We start from the raw sequence: 21598 nt of genomic DNA on the forward strand, positions 1-21598 counted from the left end.
ATGCTCAGCTAAACAATAAAAAAAACTACTCCTCCTCAAATAATCTAACATTCAGCTTTCAATCTCCGGATAAAACACAAAAACCAACTCCCTCCAGAGCTGTCCAGGAGTAGGCCTCTCTAGAAGCTCTATCTATAAACAAACAATCTCTCTTTCGTCATTGTTGTTTTTACATAAATCATTTTGTCAGAGATAAAACAAAAAAAAATTCACTCTGCAGATTGAAACACAAACTCCATCAAGAGTTGCTTAGATTATGACTCTGACAATTATGGTCAAAATGTTGCTTTTCAGTCATCTTCCTCCTTCCCCTAGTCTGCAAGAGACATCAGGTCACTAGTTCACTTATCAAGGAAGAGTCACAGCTTACAATAATTGCTGAAGGAAAGACAAACTGGTTTTCTTCAGGCTTAATGTGGGCTTTGACTGCAGAGAACAGAGAGAAGCTCCTGTGCTGATGCTGCGTTTTAGAATTGGGTTAGGTTCCTCCACCTCTGCCTCGGGTACAGGTGGTGTGTAATGTACAGTAGCTTGCCTCTTGCGTCCAAAGCATCCCAGAAGAAATTGATTCTCTTCTTCAAGCAGCAAAGGCGTCGAGGCAGTGACATCTGCCGTGTCCATCTCAGATTCCGAGGAAGAGTAAGAATCCATGGGTTCCGGAACAGTCAGAAAGGCTGTCGAGGAGGCGGGCATGTTTTGCTCTCGTACTGTTTGCGGGTTTACAGCACTCGTATGGTCCACCTGCTTGTTCTGGACCATTGCACTTACCAAAACTTTATAAGTCACTGGACCTGACCTTGTGGTGATCATGCCTCTTACCCATGCAAGGCTATTCCCATGGTTCCTACTTTGTCCCCTAAAGTAAACTGTCTCTCTCGCTTAGCGGAGTCTTGTGTCCAGTCCTGATGCTTTTTCACACCTCCTCGCCCCCTCCCTCTCCCCAATCCAGGACCCCCACCCCATATCTGGCAAGATCAGTTTTAACCTGGTGTGGAGTCTTCTCCACCAAATCTGCTGGAGTTATCTCTGTCAATGCATGAGGGATGCTCTGATAATCAAACAGGACAGTTTATTATCGAGTTGTAGGCTGTTTCTTTAAGCCTGCCTTCAAAGTTTGGATTGCTCTTTCTGCCAGATCATTGGATGGTTTGGAGATGTCTTCATATGAAGAATACCATTTGACTTTAGGAAATACTCAAGTTTCCTGCCAGTAAATGATGACCCGTTATCTGTGACCATTTAACAAGACATTTCTTTTCATTCATTCTAATTTGCATGTTGCTCAGCAACTTAACTGTTCCAAATCAGATGTTGGTGGACTTTCCAGGGTATGCACTCTCCTGGATACTGGCTTATGGGTTCTCTTACCCAATTTAGCTCATGGGATTCTTTTGTCCGCATACTGGAATACAATAGTTTGTTGGCCTGGATCCTGAAAAACATTTTAACCGTTTGACCGAGACCTGGTTTTGTTTTGGGGTTTTGGGACTTAGTGTCCCTCTGTTCCGGAAATGTCCTGAGCAAGGTTTTGCAATTGCCTTCACTCAAATGGTGTTCCCCAAGCTCAGTCGGAATACGCTGCAACTCATATGCTCCACTTGCCATATTTTCCAATGATAAAGCCATCGTAGTGCCTGTTTGAAGTAGAGTTGGGCTTCAGCCAGTAGGCGTTTTTGCACAGTTACATCATTAATCCCAATCTTGCCACCACTGAATTAACTCCATAGAGGCCGGTATCCTCTCACCCAGCCAATCTTTACGTACATGTGACGAGTCCTTGACCCTGATCCAACCCACTCAAAGCCAGCTCTCAGAGTGAACAGAACCTCTGACTCTAGCTGTCAGCCAGGGCTCCCTGATTGGACCATAGTAACAGCCCCAATCAGGGAACTCATTCCACGTTGTGCACCTGGCTGACCTTGTCACAATTACTACAGAGGGTGGCTCTCAGCCATCCTCTCTGGACTCCCCTCCCCGGCGTGGAGTCACTTGATCAGGCACTAAATGCCTTTAATAAAGGCTGACCGTTGGCATTCCTGCCCAAAAACCTAATTCTCGCGAAGATAGGAAGGTGGCATTATTTGGGGATGGTCACCACCCACTTCACTAAGTGCCCATCCTGCTGCCTCCCCCCATCCAAGCTCACCATCTCCTGAAGAGAATTCCAACCATAGTTCCATGAATTGAGTTAGTGTTTGCTGGTTCAATTGTCCATTTTTTGTTTCTAAAAAATCTTTGCTTTCACAAAAGTCTAAACAGCCAGGATTGAGAGAGGGTTTGTCAATAATGCAACCATCAAAAGATACAGGAGAATACTTCTTTCATAAAAGCACAGTTTTAAAATAATATCAAATTGAGTTCGCTTTCTGTAAGGTTAGATCATTATTCCCTTTGGCAAATTGCAGAAAGATATATCCCAAGTGTGGCAGAGGTAGAGTAGAGTTGATCAAAGTGCAAAGAATCCTTGAAATAAGGGTGCAAAAGTACAAATTTATAAAGAACAACACAAGCAGGTTAGATTAACATCCCATGCACATTTCTTAAACGCCAAGGCTGAATCAATAATATAGTTACATGAAAGTGTGAAATACTAATTCTCATCAAAACCTTTTTTGGGTCAATTATAATCAAAAATGCAGGCAAACGTCAAAGTAAATTCAAGCTATCTTACCATTTTTAAAAAGAGAAGCATTAATATTGTAAATCGTTATCTGCCAAATGCAGGTGAATGTAGTTTTTAAGAAAATATGAATGTCAACTGTGTTATGTGCAAACATTTTCAGGAATAATTTGGGAATCCCTCATTATTGGCAATTCAGGAATTTTTCAATTAGTGGTCATCAGGTTAACGTTGAGAAGGAGCTGTCAAGAGGGCACTCGCAGTGGAACAATTCCAAGCAAAGGTTAGGCCTCACCAGCAACATTTTAATCTTCAATGCTGATATAAGCCTGCTTATTGCACTGCAACTCTTAAATCAACTGTGCAGGTGCCACCTCTGATCATGTACAAATGCCAGGTATTTTAATTTATGTGGAAAGTGGGGAACAACGTAATTATTATAGTCTCCTAAACTCAAACTATTTGTGCGAGAGACTGAGATATGGGTTAGAATCCCATCCTCTGATGACAGTGCAATTTCACTGTCCTGCAATTTTCTTCCCTCTGTTCAAAGGTGCAGCACTGGGTGAAGAAACAGGAGGGCGGTTTGACTGAAAGAGGACAATGGCCTCAGCAGGTTTCTACCTTCAAGCATACTTTCAGCAAATGGTCCAGCACACCAGTGAAAGTAGCTGTAAGGGAGATGTACAAGAGTCAACCGTCAGGCCCTTCACCAGAGTCCATGACCCAGGCAAACACACAAAGAAAGGAAATGGGAATACACTTGCATTCAGATAGCTGGTTCTTTATGGCAGTGAATCCTTATTTCAAGCAGCTGTGCTTTTTTTTTTCTAATGTCCTCCCCTTTTCTCCCTGAAGGCACCGAATCAATCTTGGGCACATTTCCCATGAGTGCCAAGTATCCAAAGGCACTATGCCCAACTGACTTTTTTTTTTCATATGTAAACCCATACTGCAAACCTCAAACAGCATGAAAAGAAGCTAAGTTGTTGGAGAGAGGGAGGGAGCCAAATTCTAATCTCGTCCATGCAGTACAAGTCCATTGGATAGTGATCAGGATGCTTGAGGCCTAGTTGTTTTTTCCCCCCCAATCTTAGCCTCATGAGATTAAGTGAAATGTGATTAGGTGAAATGTAGCACCTATGTTTTTGGGAAAAGCGCAGATCTTTTCTAATGAGCCATTCATGCATAGCTCCAGTGAAATCAAACAACATCTCCCAACTGACTGAATTCAAAGCAAGTGAGCTGATGAATTTCTCATGCAATATCAATATGCTGAAAGATCTTTGCACTGCAAACGGGAAAAGTCAGCCTTTGTGTTTAAATGGGCTCTCACCTGGAATGACTGAGATAGTTTTCAAAGCTCGGAGAACTCTGAACGTTCTCAACGCTGACACATTGCCAAGGTCCACAAACTCTGTCACATATCTGCAATGAGGGAGGTCACACACAAACACAATGACAAGACACAAAACAACTAGAGGCACACAGGGCCTGCTCAACACCTAACACCAATCACAGACTTCTTACCTGGAATTACAGAAATAGTTTTCAAAGCTCTCAATACTCTGAAAGTGCGAAGAGCTGAAACATTGCCTAGGTTTACAAATTCTGTTACATACCTGCAGAATTAAATCACAGTTATTCATGGTTATATTTTAACCCTTTGAGGACCATGGCTACATTTTGCACCAAAGCAATGTTCAGCAAACCATTTTTTCAAAAATTAAAAATTGGGTCTTTCATTGTGTGCATGCTTTGTTCATTGTTTCCATGAGTTCACAGGCCAGCCATGACCTATTTATAAGCTAGTTTTTTAAAAAATGACAACTTGTAATTGAGTCACTTTGGAGGTGAGCTGCTTTCCCATCCCCTCATGTACTTTAGGAAAATTTCAATCCTTTTTGCACAAAGAAAAGAGTTTGGAACCTTTACTTTCCCTAGCTTCAGGCTTGTCTTTGAGTGTCACAACTAAGCAGAACCCCTAGATCCCTGTTGAGTAATATCCCTGCAGTCTGTCACATAACTAATGTTTTGGACCCAAATAGCAGCAGTAATTTTCTTGCTTTTCTTAATTCTCAAGCTCGCACATCAATGGTGCTTCTGAGTTTCTCAGCTCAAACACTTGGCTGAACTTGGGTAAAGATTACTAGTATCCATGATTCTATGGAGTTAACTAATGTCTTCCTTCTTTCCCTCAGACTGTGAATGAATCCAGGCTCAGGAACACTTAATGTAAGTCCTTGTATCATCTTTGTTCTTCATCTTTGTACCATTTCCAATTTTCGTGTGTATTTTTGTCTGCACGAGGCAAGAAATTACCTGCAGCAATAACAGACATATGCTTTACATAGCAGACAAAGGAACATCATATCTGGCAATACAGTAAAAGAGACCAAGACACTGAATGTGGTCTTAAGCTTTACACAGTGGCTATGTACTTATCCAGACAGTCCAAATTGCTGGCACACAACATGACAATGATGTCAATGGTTGTTTCAAATATCATGTGCCTTGCTTTCTTCTGATTTTTAATTTTTAATAGTATTCTCCTCATTACAGAACTAGACTTACTATTTTTAAACACAAAGAGGAATTATCAATGAATTTCACTGTATTCGATGATATTTATTTCTCCCCTCAGTATCACTGTAAATGTCTTTCTCACACAGGGCACTTTGCCTTCCCACATTTTAGTCTGATCCACAAACACATTTGTTCTGCTTACAGTCCACTCATTAGATTAACCAAAGCCCAGATTCCAACATCAGCCCCTTGGAAAACTCCAGTGGCCACTGCAACCACTACTAATTATCTTGGGAACCATTATCAACTTCCACAAGCCATTGCTATAATAATTTTTCACTTTAGCCATCAAATGCCTATTATATTCGCCATTTAAAGCTTCCCGCAATAAGGCATATGAAATTGAGCGCATTGTCCTTAGTTGCATATCGTAGTTCCTCACAGAAGTGCAGTAAATTCATTCAGCCTGTCTTTATAAACTCAACTGTTCTATACAAAAAAACTCAACATCAGCCTGCTTGTCTATACCACATCGATTAACTGCTTTAAGTCCAGCTAAGAGGATGACAGTTTATACAGTTTATAACCTTGGTCACACTTTTTCGCACTTAGGAGTCAACTAGCAAAGGCCTAAAAGCAAACATTTGGTTTCAACATTCAAGCCAGATTTCAACTCAGTCAAACCCTATTCCTTTCAAGTTAAATAAGGTCTTGCACATATAGTAATCAAGTCTATTTTAGCTTCCTGCATTGCTACATCTCAAGTTTAGGCAAGTTACATTTTTATTGGGATCTGCCCTGGATGACAGTTTTCCAAAGTTTGTGCAATTATGCCAATCACTGAAAATGCAGTCATTACAAATTACAGAAAAGTGATACATCAATAAAAATGCATTATTTTGTAGATGTTAAAGGAAGTATGACATTGTGGTTCTCTTTCTGCCTGGAAGCAAGCTTTGCTTGCAAGAATCAGTTGCCAAAATTATCATAGGCAAAAGTTTTTTGCTGTTGTCAGATTCTTTACCAAGATTGGGAGAGCAGTACTCTATAGCTCTTCAAGAAACTCCCAAACCTTGTTGAGAAATAGCAACTTGAGCAATAAAAGGTCACACTGACCCTTTATTTCTTCAAACGTTAGCATCAGATTCTGGAATGATCATTCAACATCTCAACGGTTCTGGGCTTCCTCAACAATTTAGCAAAATTACTATCGTCAAGGATCCCTGTCCACACATTATAATTTCTTTGTTCATCATTGAGATGTTCCAGGGAGAACTCCTTGACAATGCCTTTGACATAAAAACTCAAGTAGGAGAAGCAGGAGAACATTCAGCCCCTTCAGCCTGCTCTTCTATTTAATACAATCATGGCTAATCGCATCTCGGCCTCAACTCCACTTTCCTGCCTGTTTGCCATAACTCTTTAACCCATTACTAATTAAAAATCTGTCTATCTCCTCCTTAAAATTTACCTCCCTGTCCCAGCATCCACCACACTCTAGGGCAGTGCATTCCAAAAATTCAAGACCCTTTGAGAAAAGCAATTTCTCCTCATCTCTGTTTTAAATCTGCTACCTCTTATTCTAAAACTATTACCTCTCGTACAAGATTGCCCCCCATGAGGAAACATCCTCTGTACATCGACTTTGTCAATCCCCTTTAACATTTTACATACCTCCATTAGATTTCCTCTCTTCCTTCTAAACTCTAGTGCATATAGGTCTAATCTGTTCAATCTCTCTTCATAAGACAAACTCCTTATCTCCGGAACCAATTGAGTGAACCTTCTCTAAACAGCCTCAAATACATTTACATCCTTCCTTAAGTGACCAAAACAGTACACAGTACTCCGATATCTTGACATTCTTCGTCGACGCTCACAAATGTTTTCTTTTTACAGCCAAACCTCATGTACTATTTGGCCAAAAGTGTTGAATCAATGTCATGCAGCTCCTGTCAAGGCTCTCAGCTTCAAAACATTGTCTGTTATCAATCTTCAATTCTTTGAACGGGATTAAAGACTTAAGACTTTGTATTGTTCTAAAACATTGTCAACTTTCTGTACCTGCTGTTCCGGTTGCAGCTTGAGCAAACGGATCGCACATTACCGCTACACTGACTATCGATCTGGAACAGCAAGGGTTCTGATTCCCAAGTTGGATCAGCAGCTGGTGAGAACAAGAAAGCATTTTCATACAGATCCCTCAACCAGGATGCTGGCAAAACCGCACCATATGTCACAGTTGTGGGAGAGGCTGGTGTTTGTCACATATAAGCAAGCTCGATGAAGGAGGTATATTCCACTGCTGCCACTGAGCAAGAAAATGCAACTATTGTCTTGACCCTTAATTTATGTCCATGGCTTCAGGACTCCAAAGCATTAGTCTTCTCTGGTTCAATGCTCATTAGACACTTTGAATGGGTTTCATTATTTTAAAGGCCTACGTTGTCTCTCCTTTCATTTAAGCAGTTTCCCTTTCGCAATCCTAAGAAATCGCAGCTCATATTTCATCATTCAAATCATGTGACAATGCAATTCACTGGTTGAGCTTTTCTTTATTCACTCATGGGATGCTGGCTGGGCCAGCATTAATTGCCTGTTTCGATTTGCCCTTGAAAATGGAATGGTGACCTACCTTCTTGAATTGCTGCAGTCCACGTGCTCTAGGTAGACACACAGTGCCCTCAGGGAGGGAATTCCAGGATTATAACCTAGCGACACTGCTTATATATTTCCAAGTCAGGATAGTGAGTGGCTTGGAGGGGAACTTGCAAGGGGTGGTGTTCTCATGTATCTGTTGCCCTTGCCCATCTAGATAGAAGTGGCTGTGGGTTTGAGAGGTGCTGTCTGAGGAGCTTTGGCGAATTTCTGCAGGGCATTACAACAGAGCACCTCTTCCGGTGTCAATAAGAAACACAAGTCAAGCTTATTTCACACTTTGCCCTGCTCTTAGTCTCAGAGGTGGGGTGTAGAAAATAGTTATGATGTAGCTCATCATGTCCTGCAAGAAATAAAACTGTCTCTTGAAAGCTACTGTTACAAATCAGCTGTTTGGGCAGCACTCCCATGTATTTAGTCTGGGATGGTCACTGCAGGCAACAATTCATTCTCCAAATTCCCATATGATTAACTGAACAGAAATGTATATCCACCTCTTTCTATTACAAAGGAGGATATTTCCTCTATTCTTGCAATTAAATCATAAAAACATTCATAAGAACACAAGTGCATTCTTACACAGGATCTGTTTCTCTTCCTTATCAAAGATTGTTGTTTCTTGTGAGTGTCGAGTTGTCTGTTGTGTTCCAACATGGCTGTGGAGTCCAATTGCAATCCAACATAGCTTTCCATAGTGAAAGCAAGGATGAATTTTGTCTGATTTTTCTGGAACTACCCAGTCTTTTTAGCTTGCCTTTTGTCCTTTGCTTCCTCTCGTCTTTGTTGTTCATAGGAAAACAACACCACTACCAGAGATCACTCCCCAGGTAGCTCTATCTTGGCCATTTTTTTTCTCTCAGTCTGAGGCCAACACACCTACATTTTTCTGAGCATCCAGGAGTTCTTGAACCCTAATCTTGGCCAACCTCTCAGGCAGTGTACAAGTTGAAGTTGTGAAAACATGACTGCCTTATTCTTACATCAAACAGCGTTTCAAAGGTATCTTTAACTCATTCCTCATTTGCTCAGTGGACAACTCCTCAGGAATGTGGCAGCATGTCATTGGGAAGTCAATGGAGTAAAGTTGCTGCTTGTTGTATTGTAGATGCTATCTTCCAAGTTTCAACAAGTGTTCCTAATCCACCAAATATCACGATGTGTGATAGATTTGCAACTGGGTAGAATCAGTGCTACACCAGAGTCTGTCTGCAATTTTAAACTGAGGCTTCCACAATGAAGTCTTCATGGCTTCTGTGCTGTTTTCCCAGATAGCCATTCAATGGCTGTTTGAAATAATTAATTGGCCTAATCCTCCTTTGTCTTGGGCCTATCTAGTTATTAGCAGTGAAGGGTACATCACCGTGCAGTATCTACGGAACAGGTATTTTCTTAGGTAACAAGGAGGTTTATTGCATAATAGCAGTAAGTACAACTATATTTGTTCAGACATAAGTACTTGGACCTCATGGAGCTGGTACAAATACATCCAATCCCTTCAAAAACTAAAGTAGAACACTTTGTCTCCATGCACAGACTGTGTGTATTACCAGTAGAATGAGAGAAACCAGTTTATATGAACATTAACCCCACAGAACTATTACCTGTATACAACATCTCTCCACAAGCTGTTGCTCCTCATTGTTAACCCATAATACTAATTATGTATACAACTCCACTGCATTTACCACTGCCTCACCTTCCCCAAAAGCCTCTGGCTTCAAAAATGCATTTGATCGGAATGTTGCACATTTTTGGTCCAAATGCCATCTCTTCAGCCTTGAGAGAATGGTAAGTCTGTTGACCCTGGTCCTGATCTGTGGATCGTTAATCTCTTTGATACCCTTGGGAGGATGTTGTTCTCCACAGATGTCATTTTTGATCACCTTATCAGGAGAATATATCCTTAATCTCCAGAATTCTCTTAGCAGAGGAACTCTTCCCTGCTACTCATGTAGTTGCACTGTATCATCATTTGGGCTCCTTGAATCTCATGAATGTCCGTCATGGAAGTTGGCTGCTCTATTGAAACAAGTACTTTAATCTTTGTAGTACCCTGGATTTCGAGACCAGGCAAAAGCTTAACAATTGAAAGAGGCCAGGTCTTTTTTTTGCAGTATCCTGGATGGTTAGACGAGACAGCTTCCTCTTCTTCACTGGTGTCTTAAATCTGTGGATGCCAGTCTGATTTCAATGGGGTAGGCTGCAGCTTATCTGCCTCAATTTGTAGATCAGGGGGGAGACCTTCAGTTGCCCATTCTGATTGTTTTACAAGGGGCTGGGGTTGGGTGGGGGGGGGGGGGGGGCAAAGAGTAGAACTTTTCAGATGCTCAGTCATGTTACTGAAAGATTCCTGCTTACCCAGCACTTCCTTGGTCACTGGCATCGACTGCTCTGTTTCTGAAGATGATCAGTGAAAATTCCTGAATGGGCTCAAGCAGATAGTGCTTCACATTTTTATTGCCAGTATTTGCTTCTCTGCACATGTTTTGCTGAGTGTTTGCTTCTGCTCTGCCCTTGATGATGATGGGAGTGTTTTCCAGACTACCAATCTTTGATAATTGCAGATTGCACAACAAGAGACAAGGTCGTCAATCTCTTTTTAAGATCTCTGGCCACCACATGACTTAATGGTTGCATGCCTGGCAATGCACAAGAGTTCTCCCACCACCCCTCCCCAACACCACATGCCTTGTGTATTCTTTCTGATGCACCCTCCGAAAGGGAAACTCGGCTCACAAGTCCTATGTCATACACTCATAGATTGTCCAAAATCTTGAAATGCTCTCACTGCTTAAAGTATGTGCTTTCAGCCAATGTGCCAGATTTCTGTTCTAGTCATCCTTCAAAACAACACTGGCACATGATAGTAGAGTGTGTTGAACACTCTCCAATTCTTGTCAAATTTGTGCCTCTCTTAGCTTGCTGGCCATCCTTTCTGTTCGGCCGTATGAAACATTTCTTCCATGCTGTCGTAAGTAAGCTCAAGAGATTCTCTCCACTTTTTGGAAGTTGTCATGAGTCGAGGAAGCCCAAAGAAATCTTCTACTGGCTGCTGCTTGACTAGTTAGTCAACAAGAGTTCGTTTCTGGATCGTCTCCTCTCCAGGAGTTCATCAAATTTCTTCTCTGCTAAGGAAGTTGAAGTTGCGGCACACCAAGTTGCTGTAGGTTGATGCTTTTTCTTGTTTAGCCATGATAACTGCTCTGACAGGATAATGACCTCGGGACTGGAATTAAATTTAAATTGAGTTGAATATCCATTGATATTAACACATTCTATGCAACCAGGATCATTGAGATTACCAATTTCCCCTACAAATGCCTCAGGTATATTTTCTCAAGCAATTGCTTTCTTACATTACATTGCATGTGTATCCTCCTCCCTTCCTGCAACTTTGCAGCTGTGTGTTTCTTCTGCATGGAGTGTTTGATTTTGAGGCAATGCTGTGTCTGAAGAATGGTCACCTCCATGAAGTACAATCTTATATTTGGTTTGGTCCTTCTCTGACCTTGAATCTGCTCCAAAGTATTCAATAATTGTTCCATTTCTTCTCAATGTGCTGATTAGCCTTAATACTGTAAAGGCATTTTAAATCTATATAATTTCAATTGCTTGAAATCTGCTGTTCTCTCCATGTTTGTATTCATCAATGCTGTTTTAAATTGAACTGTAGAACTTGCTAGACTCTAGACCACAAAAATGTTGCAAAAGTTCCTTTATTTGTCAGTCTTTATAACACTGTATTTCTGTAATACTATATTAAATTCTTTAATAAAGCTGTAACTTGTATTACTGGTTGTTTGGTCACAATTTACTTGCTTTAACGCTTTTTAAAAATCTGTTCATTGGTGATACTGTATCTTCAGTGCTGACTGAGTTTTGCCATCTTTTTATCAATCAAAATGGTGCCTACCCATTTCTTCTAGAAGTTTCCTGCATTCTGCAGCTAAACGTCCCACTTCATCCCTGGGGAAAATTGATATGTTTCCTGCCGTTCATAATCTAAATTCAAGCATCTTTTTCGATGCAAATTTTTAAATAAAGTTCTCCAGCTGCAGCCTTTTTAAACCTTCTTGCCCAAATCTCGGCTTAATTGCTGCTTAGTCCCAGTCATGTTAAATCTTTAATTTTTCCTGACTTTCTTCTTCTGCTAGATTCTTTCACCAGATTTCTTTCAATTTGCTTGATTTCAGCTTAAATCAATTCTGAGGTATTCCTGACTGGAGTTCTGGTCTAAATTTGGTTTCTGGCCCTTTCACTGTGGTTTGAAACTGCGCCTCAGGAAGCTTAATGGCAATGGTATCAATGCTTGATGCAAGTGGTGAGAACTCTCTTTTACGTTCCTTTGCCTTCCCTTTCCAGTCTGTACACCATTTTTCACAAAGTTGTTCCCTTTTCCCTTAAGGATCTCTAACTTTACCTCTTAGAGCTTTCCTTGCTTCTTACAGAGCAGCCTTTGCTAAGGCCTCTGTATTTTGTAATGAGGTTGGATTTCCTTTCTTTTTCTAGAAACTCTTGCTCAGGCACTTCCTACCAACTTCTGAATGGAATTTTGCCTTTCGAATGGGGTTTCGGCTTTTTTCTTGCTTCCCTGGTTGTTAGTGTCTTTCTATGCAGGTAACTGTGTTTTAGTTGCTGTCTGACTCTTAGAGTGACAATGCTCTTAACGTGACAATTTCACATGCTTGAACTTTTAATCTTTTCTCTGGGTTTTCAGAATTTCTTCGCATCATGAAGGGGGTCAGATGTGGTATTTTTCCACAGGACAACTCATGCACTATGTCGTATTTGCCACCTCTATTAGTATGTGCTTCTGGGTAAAAGGTTTTGAAGTAATTCACTGCCAGCAATCCTTTCTGTTTGCTTTGTCTTGGGCTAGTTGATTAGTGGTAGAGGATCCAACAACATAGAATATCTACAGAAAAGGCATAGTTCTCAGATAACAAGAGGGTTTCATGCAGGATAGCAATAGGTACAACAACATTTTGTCAGGTATAATTACCTGGAATCTAGGGAGCTAGTAGAAATAGATTAGTTTACTTACAGTGTGGAAACAGGCCCTTCGGCCCAACAAGTCCACACCGACCCGCCGAAGCGTAACCCACCCAGACCCATTCTCCTACATTTACCCCTTCACCTAACACTACAGGCAATTTAGCATGGCCAATTCACCTAACCTGCACATTTTTGGATTGTGGGAGGAAACCGGAGCACCCGGAGGAAACCCACACAGACACGGGGCGAATGTGCAAACTCCATACAGAGAGTTGCCTGAGGCGGGAATTGAACCCCGGTCTCTGGTGCTGTTCCTCCCAAAAGCTGAAATAGAATTCCTTGTCTCAACCTACAGACATTGTGATATCAGTAGAGTGGGTAGAGCCAATGTAATATTCCATATACAACAGCTTCCACAGCTGTGATCAAGAGTTAGACTATATTTATTTTTTGGTCTCTTTGTGGGCCAATTGGAGCAGACGTATCCCTCTAAGCTCCAGAAGAAAAACTTGGCTCTGCCCTGTTCCATTCAATTGTCCTCCAACCACCTCTCCTAACCAATTAACTGGGCTACAATGTCAAATTATTCCTTGCATACTAATTTGCTGCTGTCACATAATATGTCAGTCTGCTGTAAGATGCTACATCAAGACACATTTTATGTTGAATATCTTCCTTTTCAATGTTATTTTAATATTCTCTTTCAGCACAGAAAGGAGTTGAAAGAAGCTCCAAAATATTCTGGACCAATAATATTGAGTGACTCCCAAAAGCAGTGCTGATGTTTGCACATCAAACCAACCCACCGACATCCTAGCCAAACTTTTTTTCCATTCAGTCTGCTGCTTTTGCACCTCATCTGCATTTGCAAGTTGCTATATCTGTCAGATGGTGATATGCTAACTGTGGGTTCACACACACTGATAAGATTCTCCAGTGACACATTTGTCTGTTCGTCAGCACAGCGTCCTTTCTGACAGCAGCTATCGAGAGGCTGACAGATCAGTCAGGAGTCAGAAACTGAATAGTTCTTGAACTAAGCAAAGCCTGTGCACTGCAAGATGGTGCAGCAACTTGACATTCCCTCAAACACGAGGTTACAATCTCAATTATTCTGCTCCCTGCTCCCTGATAAATACTGGCTATGTTCTAAACAAGCTTTTCTTTGTGAGACAGTGTCCTTGTGGAGAAAGGACATGTTAAAGATGCTGCATGGTGCAAGATTCCAGATCAGCACTCAAAGGGTTAATAATTGTGTTCATTCTTTTCCTTTAAGCACTGCTTAGACAATTATCTATGCAATGTCAGATGCTTGAACAAGGCGTGTCAACAATTCATTTTCTGCTTTAAAAGGTATTTAGCAACCTGAATAATCAGTGATACAGGCGCATCAATTTGATGAGCCAGATGAATGCAACAAAAATGGAACCAGAACATCAACAGATAAATACCAATAAATAATATTACAGGTTTCTTGTTGAGATCTGCAAGATCATAAGGATCATGGATTGACAAGTACCCGAATTAATTTCAATATCTCCACACGTGGCAGGTTGCTAAACATCTTTCATTATGTGTATTAAACATTGTAACCTTTAGCTCTTCATGACCTCCTCTAGGCTTCCAAGTCCCATTCAATGTAATAGAAATCCTGCTGGGTAAAATTAGATCCAAATAACACAGAGCTAGCGTCAGTGCTAGTACAAGTCTGCTCTGAAACCTTGTAGGCATTGGAACTGCTCTTTCGGCAAACTTTGTATCGGTGAACTCACCATCAGCTTAAATTGGAGGTACAATAAATTTTTTCATTGCAACTTACGCTGACTTAAACAGTTGGAGGTTTGGTAATGTTGTGAAAGCAATCAATATATTACAAATTTGAATAAATTATCTTCATCGAATGCGAAATGAAAATGACAGCAGGCTCAAACATCAAATTTTAGTTATGTGTAATAGTTATTAAATTATAAATACGCTCCGAATCACAAATTGTATAATCTAGAGATGAAAAATTACTTACGCCATCATTATTACACTGAAATCCAACCAGTTCCATGGATCACGTAGAAATGTAAAGCTATCTATGCAGAATCCTCTTGCAATCATTTTTACAAGAGACTCAAATGTATAAATGCCAGTAAATGTGTACCTGCGAATGAAGAAACAAAATCATGTTTATTTACAAAGGGAGGTAAAAGCATGGATCAGACTGGCCAGTGCGGTAGCAACTGCAGATAGTATCAGCAAATTGAAAAGAAAAGTGGATAGCACTTTTCTTTTTAAGCAAAAGAACAATTAATGAATAATGTTCTTCAATATTGCTGTGTTAATGCACTCTTGCACTCATCAGGGCAATTTGCAAGAAATACCAATGGAGAAGGAAAACAACATTGATACTGGACGAGAGAAGAGTGTGGTTGGTTGGCAAGTGGTGTCTGATTGGTAGAGACATTGCCATGGAGAATGCATAAGTTACATGAAGAGAGATAGTTAGCTGCCTGGCTTGACAAATGTGTATTTTTATTTAAGCTTTGAGGCTGACCACATGGCCTTTCATAACATACATTTCTTTACGAACAGAAACACTGAAAATATCATCAACAAAAGTCATCAATCAGATTTTTACTGTTTTAGGTTGGGTTCTATTAAAGAAATATTTTGAAAATAAAATGAAAAATACATCAAATGAAGCATGAATATATGCAATGGGCATCTTCTAAAGCACTGTCCTTCACATCTGGGGCCCTTCAGCAGATTTTAATCAAGCCACAGCTCAGACCAAGGGCAGGAAGAGGTCCGCTGACTACAATGTCAAAGTTAATTCCATTTCCAAATGAATGGATAATTATAACAAAGTCAAAGTCTTGATGCTGTCACTGGACATCATGATCTCTGCTGACTGTAATCACTCCCCATCCTGCTCTAGCAGGAACTGCAGCAACCTATAATGTTTAAGACACAGTATTTCGATATCCTTCTCTACTTGCTCTCTAAGAGGAAGTGAGGACTGCAGATGCTGGAGATCAGAGTCAAAACGTGTGGTGCTGGAAAAGCACAGCCGGTCAGCCAGCATCCGAGGAGCAGGAGAATCGACGTTTCAAGCATAATCTCTTCATCCAGCATCATACCTTTTGACTCTACTTGCTCTCTACCAGTTCTGGGTATTTTCTTATCACTCTCCAATGCAAATGGCTATCCTTCATGGACAACGCAATGAGATGCATCTTCAAACTATTTTTCCATAAGGTGGCATTACAAGTGACCATATTCATACAAAGGCACAAATACTTCAGCAGAGATCACCAAGCAGTGTTCTGGACTGGGAAGATTGGTCAATCTTTTAAGCCCTAACAAGTCAAGGCATCCATTGTGCCCTACCAGTCTGAATAAGCTCAACTAACTCAGTGCAAGGCAGGGATTGATCTTGAGGGTAGAAGGGAAAATGTTAGAGTTCTTCATAAGAGATTTATTCGCAGAGCACCTGGAAAACAGTGACAGAAACGGACAGAGTCAGCATGAATTTACAAATGTTGTTGGAATTTTTTTGACAGCAAACAGGTCATTTTTTGAGTGGCAGTTAGTGACGAGTGGGATACTGCAGGAATCAGTGCTAGGACCCCGACTATTCACAATTACATTAATGATTCAGATGCAGGAACTAAACGCAATATCTCCAGATTTGGAGGTGACACAAAGCTGTGTGGGAGAGAGAACGAAGGAGGATGCAGAGATGCTTTAGTGTGATTTGAACAAAGTAAGTAAGTGGGAAGATGCATGCCAGATGTAGTATTATGTCGATGAATGTGAGGTATCCATTTTGCTTGCAAAAACTGAAAGGCAGATTATTATCTGATTGGGAGAAAGAGCGGTGCACTAAAAGTAAGCATGAAGGTACAGCAGGCGATGAAGAAGGCAAATAGTATGTTGGCCTTCATAGTGAGAGGATTTGAGTACAGGAGGAGGGATGTCTTGCCTCAATTATATAGGGTGGGACCACACCTGGAGTATCTTGTGCAGTTTTGGCCTCCTTACTTGAGGAAGGATGCTCTGGTGATGGAGGGAGTGCAGTGAAGATTTACGAGGCTGAATCCTGGGATGGCAGGATTGATATATGAAGGGAGACTGGATCGATCAGGACTATATTCACTGGAGTTTAGAAGAATGAGGGGGCATCTCATAGGAACCTGTAAAATTCTAACAGGATTAGACAAGGCTAATGCAGGAATGATGTTCCCAGTGACTGGGGAGTCCAGAACCAGGGATCACATTCTAAGGATACGGGGTATGCCATTTAGGACTGAGATGAAAGGAAATGTCTTTACCCAAAGAGTGGGGAGCCTGTGGAATTCTCTGTCACAGAAAGCAGTTGAAGCTTAATATTGAAAGTTTTCGAGGAGTTAGATATCATTCTTAGAGCTAAAGGGATCAAAAATATGAGAAGAAAGTGGGAACAGGATGCTGAGTTGGATGATCAGCCATCATATAGAATGGTGGAAGAGTGTCGATGGGCTGAATGGCCGACTCCTGCTCCTATTTTCTAATCTGATACTGAACGTATCTGCATGGTTCAGTTCACACCAGAGAAGTGGTCACTGGAATTTGAAGATAAATACCAAATATTTCTCAAAGAGTTTCAAATAACCTGAGCATTAGGAGGAAAAGATGTACGGTAATTAGCATGGTTTGTCACACAATGATAATGTGCTTCATTTGTTGTCTATGAGAATGGTTCCCTCAAAATCAATAGTCCATGCCCTCAAAAATTAATCCCTTGTTACTATAATGGCCAACAAAGCTGTCCAGGTCTTGAGAAAGCTCAAATTTCTATCTAATTAATTCGTGAAGTTTTGCATTGCACAAGTTACTGCAACTCCACGTTGCCAGTATGTCACTGTCAAGAAACGGTTACACACACAGTAACTTAGAAAGCCCAGTTCATAAATCATGCTTCAGTCTAGTTCTTTGAACTCTATTCTAAGTGATAATTTGCTCTAATACATGAGAGCAAATGTCCACATTTTCAGGATGAATGGGATTTTAGGGCTTATTTTAAGTTATTCAATTCACTCTTTACCAGGTATTTTTAATGGTTTGTAAAACTTCAGTCATATTGGTTCTCCATGCCAGGTCACTGTTAAGTAGAAACTATATGTATATGGTCGTTAACAGCATGGTCAGACTGCAGAACTCAAACAATTTTTCTACAACAAGGAATGTGAACAAGAGGCCATCTGAACTCCAGTGTGATGCAGGATTTATCATATGCCGGTTAAAATACTTGTCCCTCCTGCACAATTTAATTTGCAGTCGATCTGTTGCTTAAATGGATCCATGAATTAATCTGATGGGACAAAAGCAGTTTGGGGGCGATGAGAATTGTGATCATTTCTGGCTGAAGTCTACCATACAACCCCATTTTCTGAATCAGTCACGGAAGCAACAGCATTTGATTTTGAAGTGATTCAATCCCCACTTAAGACTTTCAAGGTGGAGAGAAATCACGTCCAGAGCAAGGTGAGCCCAGTTTGCCATGATACAGGGAGCATTGATTAAACGGAGGCATTGTATTTCTAACTGGCCCCATTAGAACCATTTTTTCTGAAAAAAGGACATATTATTCTCACATCTGTTGTATAAATTGGAAACACCAGGCAAAAGTGGTGCAGCGTCCATTTTATTCCACAAGTGAGGCATAGCTTACTTCACACTTGGCCAAATTTTGTTTCTTTCAACGTTTCCTCACCCGTGGAATAAACCGGAAGGTTCCGTTGCTTTCCCCGGGATCATCTCAACACAATGTCAACATATCGGTCATGCACAACACATTTGATAAGTTAAATTAATCAAAAGTAAACACTCGAAAGAGGAATAAAAAAGAAATACTTACTCCACCTGCTTAGACCAGTCTGGGGGTTTACTAAAAGTCATGAATACACAGTTGGTCAAAATAGTGGCCATAATAATCATGCTGAACACTGTAGATTGGAGTTAAGGAAATCATAATTATTCTTAGTGCTTCACAATTTTTAGCACAATATCTTTTCATAACACACTGAGTTTTCATTTCCATGGTATCATACTTTCTCCAGTTTCTACCTAAGTTCTGTATTGCCGTGAATAGGGCTACTTAATACTCTCCACACTGCCACCTAGACGTTATGAAATGTAGCCTTCGCTTCCATGACAGAGATCCTTTAAGATGTCCAGAAGGCCAACCCCTGATATTTCTGATTAAGGCCGGGATTACCTCGTCAGAAACTGAATTGAAAATTAGAATTTTTAACTTATGTCCTTAGTGTCGGGACACCTGCAGATAATTTAATGAGCAGAATAAAAATACTTGCAGCTTCGGGTTAGCGGGACTCAATGCGATTGATGGGTTGGCCAAACTGGGATAAGCTTGCATTATCGTGGCTTCATAGCTACTGCCAAAGAAGATGGAGTTTATTGTTTGATGTTGACTCCAATGGAGTAATTGGCTGATTTCTGGACTAGAGTTCTGTTTCTAAGTGAGCAATTTGAAAAACTCCAAAAAATGGTACCCAAAAAGCGAAACCTATACATTTAAGAACAGACCAATGATGTGAGGGAATTATTTAGGCCACCTTTCAATAGCAAAGGATTTGCCAGAATGAAAACCTGACCCCCATCCCAAACACTGCTCTAGCCTGCCTTTTGCCATCAGGTGAAAACTCTAGGCCTCCAAGCCTTCTTATAGGATCTCCACTGCTCACACCATTTCTGCCTTCATTATCTGTGAGTCCCAAGGAATGCACCATGTATGTGGCATGCTAGAAATAGACAGCAGACAGAAACAAATAAGGTCACTTTGCAAAATGGATGAGGCAACATAAAAATGTAAAGTGCAATGACAATCGTTAGCAGAGTGCTGTAATCACAACTTTCACAGCATCAGTGTGGGCTGGTGAAAGGAGTAATGGCAACTTAATAGAAGAGAACACAACATGTGACTGGACTGCAAGTGGCAAAGAATGTGAATTCGGATGACTAATACAGAGGTGACTATCTGCCTTATAATAGCTCTCTATGAAACTCGAATCCTGTTATCCATTCAAATCAACTCCTGCCTGTTTGACCATATGATGAAAGGAACACCCAGGCACAGATCAAAACATAAAATGCTGGAAGTTCATAGCAGGCCGATCAGCTTCTGAATGAAAAAGAAAATCCAATCTAATGTAACCCTTCATCAGCACTAGGTGCAAATCCACACTGTGTCACCTCTTTAGTTACGTGTTATTGCAACCAAGACGTCCAGCTATATCCTAAATGACAATTTTGTTTTATAAGTGCCATTACTGCCTCAGTTCCTGTTACCCAGCTTTCAGTGGTTGATATGTAGATGCAGATCATTGCTCAGCATATATACACTAGATGGTTTTGTATCAAGAGTCTACCATCTAAGCTCGTAGGTTAACCACTCATAAGCAAGCAAGTGCTTTCTCCAGAACCCATCCTGATGACGTGAAAGTCTCCCATGTTGCTGGCTGCAAGGATCCTACATGAAGTGAGTTTGGGACCAACTCCAGCCACTGTCTTGTGGAAAGGGCGACATTGTTCCTAATCCTGCACTAAATTGGCAGCCTCATGAAAGAATGGCTTGGCATATTCAACAGAAATGTGTCACACCTTGCGCTCACCAGGGGTTCAGCACGAAGCTGATGTATATTGTCAGTGCAGAGTAGAATAAGCTTTACTCCGCAACGAGCTGTGCTACACGTGCTTGTTTTCGACTGGCACAGGCTTGATGGGCTGCAGGGCCTTTTCTCTGTGCTGCAGACAGCTGTGATTCTATGATAAGCAACTTCTTGATGCAAATGTTTGAAGAAATGCTCAAGTTTCCTTACAATGGGGATTTGGATTCAATTCATTTCTTCAGAACAAGTGATTCAACCTAAATTCTGCTCTAAATGTGTTTGGGTAGTCACAGTCTAGTTCCTTGTGTGAGCAAGTCCACAGCACAACACTATTAATCGTCCGTCTTACCCAAGAGGTGACTTGATGGCTAGCAACGAGAGGGAGAAAATGTCACTCCACTGCAAATCGGAGGGGCTTTTCTGAATTCGGAGCCGAGATATGCTGCTGAAGCAGAGCATAGAAAGCTTGGCTTTAGGTTGACCCTGTACTATACCTGGCTAGGGAGAATTTGACACTGGCATGAGGCTCCCAAAATAGACAATGTCCCACTGGCCAGCAATAACAGCTCCCCAAAAACCACCCTCCCCACTCCCAAGATCACTCCCACACCTTTTAAAGAGTGCAAAATCCACTAAACCAAAAAAAAAACCTGCTCTGGCGAAGAGTTACACCCAAAAGGTTAACCTTTCTTTCAGATGCCGATGGACCCAATGTGCATTTCCAGCATTTGTGGCTTGTCTTTTTGCTTCTAACATTTCAGGCAGTGGCAGGTGCTCAGTCTTTCTGTCGATGCGGAGTTGTCGCACACAGAACTCAGCTGCAGTGATAGAAGGGAGCACAGCTGTCAGTTCACAAAACGGGAAACGGAAGTCATATTTTCCTATTTAATTTTGATTATTTTAGAAGCATCGAGATATTTAAATCCATCCAGTACCTAGTGCCGGTGTTACAAGATACATTGGCAACAACGGAGTACGATGTGAGATAATGTAAAAGGTAACTCCATTATTGGCATGACAGTAATTAGCCCCTTCTCTGTTGCTGTGCCCAAGTCCTCCATTTTGTGAATGGCTACTGGAAGTGGAATAGCTTCAAGCAGCTGCCAATAGCTAGTCCTCTAGCAGCAGGTAATCCATTTGC

General features: G+C 41.0%; 1 protein-coding gene and 1 long non-coding RNA gene across 13 annotated transcripts in view; one reads left to right on the forward strand and one right to left on the reverse strand.

Annotated features, from left to right (window-relative positions):
- LOC140471322 (uncharacterized) overlaps positions 1-8077 on the forward strand; it is a 69110-nt gene extending 61033 nt beyond the window's left edge. The window contains exons 2-3 of the long non-coding RNA XR_011956968.1: positions 4822-4855; positions 7046-8077. This is a non-coding gene — a long non-coding RNA (uncharacterized lncRNA). The remainder of the gene's footprint in view (positions 1-4821; positions 4856-7045) is intronic.
- Positions 1-21598, reverse strand: part of LOC140471320 (sodium channel protein type 8 subunit alpha-like) — a 512936-nt gene that overhangs the window by 424041 nt on the left and 67297 nt on the right. For 9 of the 12 annotated variants that reach the window (XM_072567324.1, XM_072567320.1, XM_072567321.1 and 6 more), the window contains exons 5-7: positions 18687-18775; positions 14820-14948; positions 3957-4048 (exon numbers count right to left, since the gene is read on the reverse strand). In XM_072567324.1, coding sequence (XP_072423425.1) covers positions 3957-4048; positions 14820-14948; positions 18687-18775 — 310 coding nt within the window. Of the gene's footprint in view, positions 1-3956; positions 4049-4150; positions 4243-14819; positions 14949-18686; positions 18776-21598 lie in introns of all 12 variants that reach the window. The other 3 variants (XM_072567330.1, XM_072567327.1, XM_072567325.1) reach the window with 1 other exon arrangement.

The sequence above is a fragment of the Chiloscyllium punctatum genome, chromosome X (assembly GCF_047496795.1).
Source record: "Chiloscyllium punctatum isolate Juve2018m chromosome X, sChiPun1.3, whole genome shotgun sequence".
Lineage (NCBI taxonomy): Eukaryota > Metazoa > Chordata > Chondrichthyes > Orectolobiformes > Hemiscylliidae > Chiloscyllium > Chiloscyllium punctatum.